Source organism: Schistocerca gregaria, unplaced genomic scaffold (assembly GCF_023897955.1).
Source record: "Schistocerca gregaria isolate iqSchGreg1 unplaced genomic scaffold, iqSchGreg1.2 ptg000665l, whole genome shotgun sequence".
Lineage (NCBI taxonomy): Eukaryota > Metazoa > Arthropoda > Insecta > Orthoptera > Acrididae > Schistocerca > Schistocerca gregaria.
Genome location: NW_026062048.1, coordinates 292,986 through 300,235, shown reverse-complemented (window position 1 = coordinate 300,235; position 7,250 = coordinate 292,986). Strand labels below are relative to the sequence as shown.

The following is a 7,250-nucleotide window of genomic DNA, read 5'->3' as shown; positions in this document are numbered from 1 at the left end:
AATTCTTCATATTAAATTTTCAAAAATCCTTGATTGATCAAGTTGATTTAAAATAAAAACACATATAATTCTTCACACATACATTCACACCTCAATATTTTTCGACCTTATCCTGTCTTATTTTGCATTATTGACATATTTTTTTTATGAAATATTCTTTTATCTCTATATCAATAATTATTTCGAATTTATCATCTCTCTCATTTATACATCACCATCTCATTCATTCTTCTATATCGTCTTTTATTTACAACTCTCATTATTAATACATTATCTTATTTGTACATATTTTCTATAAATATCTCTATATATAAAATTTCACTTATCATATCTATTCAATTTATAAACTTTAGGCATCTTACTTATACAATTATCTATAATAATCATCTGTATTATTAACACTCATTTATTATTATCTATTATTATATATCTACACCTACACACACTCATCCATATACTTCATCATTTACATACTATCCACATATCATATCCATATCGTACTATCCAAACACAATATCCACACCATATTATCCATATGAACTCTTTATATTTACCAAATATAACTTCTTATCTTCTTTCAGGTTCTTTATATCTTCTCCTCTTAATGTTATATTGGTCTTCTTCATTATATTCTTCTGATCGTACTGTAAAATTTGCAATAAAGTATTCATTGTATATTCATCAACCCTTGCTGAATTTGTATCTGATTTCTTTCCTTTTGTATCTATATTTTACCCAATCAAGATATCAAAACAAACCATTCTATTGAATTAACACGTTCATCAAAAGTTTATTAAACACACTCAGCACATCTACTGATCCAAATAACATTCCTATAGATGTAAAATGTCTCGCTCTGTTATCACTAAATACCAAGCGTTTATCTATCTCATTGTCTATTACTATTCTTCAATATGCATCTTCTAATTTAATCTTCATAAACTATTCAAATTTTCTTGCTCTATCTCTAATCTTAAATAAACTATGTATTGTTGAGCACGTTCTCGCTATTCCTCTTATAATTCACTATAGTCTATTCTTAGACTCCATCGATCTTCAATTTCCTTTTTATCACTAAATTTATCGGGCTATTATATTTTACTATTTATTCTCTCAATTATGCCAACTTTAATTTATCTAAATACTCCTCTAATCATCTTCCCTAATCTATTGACATTTTATAATTCTTCAGGCTAAAAATACTGATACCTTTAATCTTCCCATAATATCCAACCAAATGGAGGAGAAATGAGAATAAAAGATGGTGACGTCTGAGGAGAAGAGCAGTACCAGTATTCGTACATAAACTTCTCATATGTTGATTCAAATTTTGATTCATTTCGTATGCTTTTCTCAATTTTTTCTTCACTCATCCCGCCTTTTTTATATTTATGGATTACTTACCTGTGTTATTCTTTCACCTTTTCTAATTACAAACTCCTTATTTTCTAAACTTTTTAATGTTATTATAATTTCGCCTCAATAATTGCTATCAGTTACACTGCCTAGTGTTATTATCTCTTTTCAATCCTAACTTTGAGTATATTTTGTCGAATCATTCTCGAAGAACCTCGCATTTCAAACATATTTTCACTGTGCTCATATACTTTACTAATACAATATATTCGTAATTTCCACATCTGTGCTAGCGGCTTCTTCATTCATATGTTTGAGTAAATCAATTGTTTTATCAATTTTTTCAACTTCTAACTTCATCTTACCAACTTTTAGATCAGTTTTGAATTTTAACTTGACCTTTAGCAATAGCTTTCAGAATAATAGATTTTTTTGGATTTCGTTCCATTTTGTCGATAGAAATCGTAGATCTGAGAGGTTCAGAAAAATGTTACTGGAATTTCATATTTTTCCTACACATATTTACCTTGTCTAAATCAATGTTAAAACTAATTCTCTTCTTTATCCTCTCTTCCTCCCCATTTTTTATTTTTTAGTTGTAGTGTTAAGTTCTTTTTCTGCTATATAATTTGAATAGTTCTTCTGAGAAGTCTTGTTTGGTGTTTCCACATTCTTTTTTGCACTACTCAACCTTTTTTCAATATCCTCTATTCAAGCTACTTCTCTTCATCTTCTATTCTTACAACCACATCATTCAAACTCATTATTTACTATATCAAAATTAATAACTATTTATTTTCTTTCTTACCTCTTCTACCACTAACTACGCCTTCTCTCCTCATACATATCTACTACTCACCCTATCCTACATTCTCATCTCTTCAATATCTCAACACTTATACATTATCCTATGCATACATTCTAGTTTTGTTCACTTATCTACTTATCTCTAACTTTATTACCCACATATACTCTTCTATTCTCTGAATAATATAAACATATTTGTCATCTCTTTTATTTACTTTATTCATACTCTACCTTTCACATACATTCATCTTTATTCTATCTCAGAACATTATACAATTCATCCCTACTCATCAATAGACTTCTTTCATCTTCAATTTTCTTTTTTATAATCACAATAAATCTACATAACAACAAACAATAATAGCAGTGTTCATAATATCTATATATCACATACATGTACTTATATCTTGCTTTTTTTACTTCATCTAACTAAATTATTATTTCATTTCAATTAATACCCACATTACACTTACATATTTGTCAGATTTTAATTTATAAATAACAACTCTTTATCTTATTCAACTATAAACAAATCTCCTACAATATTAAACGAAATCAGGTAAACAACCAAAATATGCTAATCAAATAATAAACAATCCAGCTTACATGGTACTATTAATGTCAGCTAAAATTTTATTACATACTACCCGGGTCCAAAAGAATTGTTATTTCAGCACAACTAAAAACATAATAAATGAATACACATAAATCGTTACAGGATAAAACTCTTACAGAATAAACTTCAAATACTCTGACTAGAACGAATTATCTTTGCTCTAACACCATTTCTAACCAATTGCCTTCCCTCATGTATATTTCAAAATATTTTAAACTATCATTTCTTATAATTCAACTCTATTCTGTACCTCTTTTACACACCTTCTTCTCACCTTTATCTGTCCTATCTCATAGATATAAGCTATACAACAACCAAAATAACCCTTGTACTATTAAACGTCTTTTAATTCGAATTATTGCTATTATCTATTCTCATAATTCTTTATCTATTATACACATCATATCATAATTCCAAATTTCAATTTATCATCTCTAATCCAGATACACACAGGACCATGTCAACTGTCGTCCTCAATTCAAATTCATAGAATATTGGACCAACCAACGACCCAAGCGCAATAAACATTGGTACAGCAGATAATATTTCAGCAGGTACTAGTTCAGCAGACATTGGTCCAATTTGTGTAATAGGCTTAACGCTGTGAACACAGCGTGTGATAGTATCCCATGATCTATCCGAAAACTTAATCAAACAATTCTTCTTAATAATAGATGGAGGTAACATTGCATCATCACACTTCGCATTCAGACTGTGTTTTATTGAGCTAATATTCATATCCACCAAATTTGTCAGACGACTCAGGTCAGGAATATCGCCTTCGAACTGGTTCTCTCTCATTTCTAAAACCCTGAGGTTAATTAACTTACTAATTTCATTTGGTATAGCCCCGCTCAATTCATTAAAACTCAGAATTAAACTATATAACTTAGTCAGACCACCAATCTTAAACGGCAAACTATCATTCATACTATCGTTAGTAAAACTCAGTCACCTCAACTCAGTCAGTAAATACAGACCATTGAGTATCCAGCCAGATAGATTTAACTCATTTAAATCAAGACAACGTAATTTACTCAAATTTATGACCCCATCAATTAAACCACCACTAAAATTGTTCTTTTTTAATTCCAGATCTCCCAATTTCGTCAGTTGACAGGTTTATTTAACTTGGAATATTACCTTTCAGATTCGAGTGTAACTGCTAAACTATTTAGTGTATCATTAATTATTCCAATACCTACAGAAAAGGCAGATAGCTTGAATTAATTTAATTTAATACTAATCATCTGATCGTTATTATTACGATGTATTCATCGTCACAATAATTATCTAAAATTATTTTTTTTATCTGGATTTGTCAACAGCTTGTTCAACAAATTTCAAAGAGCTATTATTCGACTCCATTAAAAATACTACTGAAATTTCAACTACCGTAATCGCCACTACTAAGAAATTATTTGTCATCTTCGTATTTTAGTATTAGTCAACTTCTTACTTTTTCCTTTCCAGCGCTTTAACTATTTATGTCGTTTTAAATTATTTAGTTGACCTAATTAAGTAAGTTTATTGCTTAAAAAATTTAATATTGACTACGTACTAGTCTAACTATATTTATTTTCGGCCTAAGACATACTATGACCTATGTTCTGTCTTGTCCTCCTATATCATACGCAATCTATATATTTATATATTTCTGTATCATTTATTTATTTTTCATTATTTTTATCATTCATTCAATGTATTATTATTAATTATCCGTATTATTTATTCTATCAATTATTGTATCAATCATTTCTTTCTAGTCATCTCGACACATTATATACATATGTTTCTATACACATATTCTCTATTCATAATCCCCTCATTCCTCTTCATCTCTTTTATTAATCACTCTCTATACATCTCCTTCACTTTTTCTTTACCTTCTACTCTTATCATATCATTTCATAACATAAAATATAATTTATCTCATTATATCTCATTTGCTTATCTCGAATTTATTTATATTTAATATTCGCCTTCTATAAATACATCTATATCTCACAATTCTATTATTTTTCCATTCATCTTCCTATCCTGTATATTTCTTTTACTCTATATTATACGTCATCTAACTCTAGTTTGTATTTGATATTTTATTTATATTGTTGATCAATCTCTCTATTCCTTCAACCTATCATACCACTTTAACCTACTTTCTCTATTCCATACTACCTAACTTATTCGTTTTACTATATTATCACATATACATCCTCTATTATAGTCTATAAATCTACACATTTTATCATGTTATATACATAATATCTACACATATTTTTCTATTATATCATATCGTCCCCTACATACTCACACCTCCTGTCATATTACCTCACACACTTACACTCTCCGTCATACTATCTGTATATTCGTCATTTTATCATACTATTCCACATACTCCTACATTCCATCACATTATCCGCATCCCAATCTAGATTATGTCATCGACACAAAGTATAGCAAAATATGCATACACTCAAACTGTATCACATTATATACCTACATATTACTACTTACACAGATTCATTCACTCTATCATACTATCTATGCATTCACTAACTCTATCATATTATGCACATTAACGCAATTATATGCATATATTTCTCGTTATATCATATTACCTATACATACACACTCTTCTATCTATTCATGCTGTTCACATATTTTTTAGACATTATATCATATCGATTATCTACATATACCCACAAAATCTTTTTTAGTATCCTATCCCATCATCACATCATCCTGTCTTGTTATCCATTCCCCTATCATTCTATCACACCTTAATATGCATATCAGTTATTATATTTCAGTATTACATTATATTATCATTAGATATATTTCTCTATTTAATCATTTCATTATTACCTCTATATATGTTATATACAATATTTTTATACATTAAATGAGTTTATTAATATAATTGTTTTTATCATCACTATATATTTTTATTATGTCTGTCTACATATCTATGCTAATTCATTCACATATATATATAGATGTGGTTGTATAACAAAAAAATATATATATATATATAGTCTCCAAATCAAAAAATATACTTTGACTTACTTATTGAGGTCTTTGCCTTCATTCTATCACTGAAGTATTAAAACTTCGTATGATGAAAAACCAATTTCACTTCCACCGTAAGGAATGTAACAAACACCGTGACTGGGGTGAACTTTTCCAGGAGTCTGAGTCCCATCGTGGAAGACCCGCCCTACGTAAAGTTTTTCGTCATCGGAAGTGAAGCCAACAGGAATTGCGCCTGGAGGAACGGCTCCATCTTTAGCTTGTTCCCAGATCACTGTGCAAGACCTTTTACATAGTATCTCATATTCAATCTTTTTGTGTTCTTTCCCTCCCCATGCAACATAAGCACAATGATGATTTGGAACAACTTTGGCAGGCAGAAGGTCACCATTATGAAAAGCTCTTCCAACATACAAATATCCTCCATCTTTATCTATTCCTGCACGTATTCCATCTGGCATTTTTATTTTTTCAATGCTATGCCAATAATATCCTGCCATTTTTTTCTTTTACCGCCAAACACTACACGCTAGTAGGCTGGTTTTGTACCTTTAAGCCTTTAGTTGATGTATGACATATTTGTTATATTTTTAGAAAAAATTCTGATTAAAAAAAATGTCTCGCTTTCTGTACCTGTATGAATTTTGTTAAATATTAGGCGTAAAAATTATTACCTTCTAACACACCACCATTCTAAGTGTACCTAAAAAACACACTGAATTATTTATTAGGCAGCCAAAACCGAGTGTAATTTTGACAGAGTTAATATATTTATAGGAATATGTCTAAAATCATATACTGGTACATATACGCTGTAATTGTTGAATAGATATACCAAAAACCTTTGGTACCAGCATACCCGATGTTGTAGAAAATTGGTAAATCGATTATTTTCCTGATGTCTTGTTCAACTTGACCTTATCCAACTTTCTTCATAACGCGAAAGCATATTCATTTATGTTCAAATAATGCGTTAATTCAAGTTATTGAATTGAATTTTCATACAGATATAGTCTGTATTATAACTGAATTACTTTCCGAGCATTTAACTAGAGACCTTGATCTATACCAAATCACCTTCACCTTATCCAATTTTCTCTATAACTCAAAACTAGATTCGCATATGTCTATTAATATAGTTATTTGATAAATATCGAATTCCTTGTAGAAGAAGTAGAAATCATGTATATCCATACATGCTCTTCTATCTATCTGTACTACTCATACACATTCTTCTATCTATCTATTCACACTGTTCATAAATACTCTTTACGCTACATCATATCATATATACGTATATTCTTTTTTTTTATATTATCCTGCTCTATTATCACATCATCTATTCCTTACCATTCCATCATATTTTACATATATGTATATATTATTTATAGGTACAAGTGTCCTAGATCTAATAATCTCACAATTTTCGATATTTCAT

General features: G+C 29.2%; 1 protein-coding gene across 1 annotated transcript; it reads right to left on the bottom strand.

Moving 5' to 3' along the window:
* Nucleotides 1-5,757: 5,757 nt before the first annotated feature.
* LOC126318327 (uncharacterized) lies at nt 5,758-6,523 on the bottom strand. The gene is made up of 2 exons (XM_049993321.1): nt 6,446-6,523; nt 5,758-6,369 (listed from the first exon to the last, which is right to left on the bottom strand). Exon 2 carries the CDS (start codon nt 6,310-6,312, stop codon nt 5,875-5,877), a length of 438 nt encoding a protein of 145 aa, XP_049849278.1. The 5' UTR covers nt 6,313-6,369; nt 6,446-6,523; the 3' UTR covers nt 5,758-5,874.
* Nucleotides 6,524-7,250: the final 727 nt, after the last annotated feature.

Bases quoted from the DNA above. Each gene is read 5' to 3' on its own strand.
- LOC126318327 (XM_049993321.1), bottom strand. From the start codon at position 6,312: ATGGCAGGATATTATTGGCATAGCATTGAAAAAATAAAAATGCCAGAT.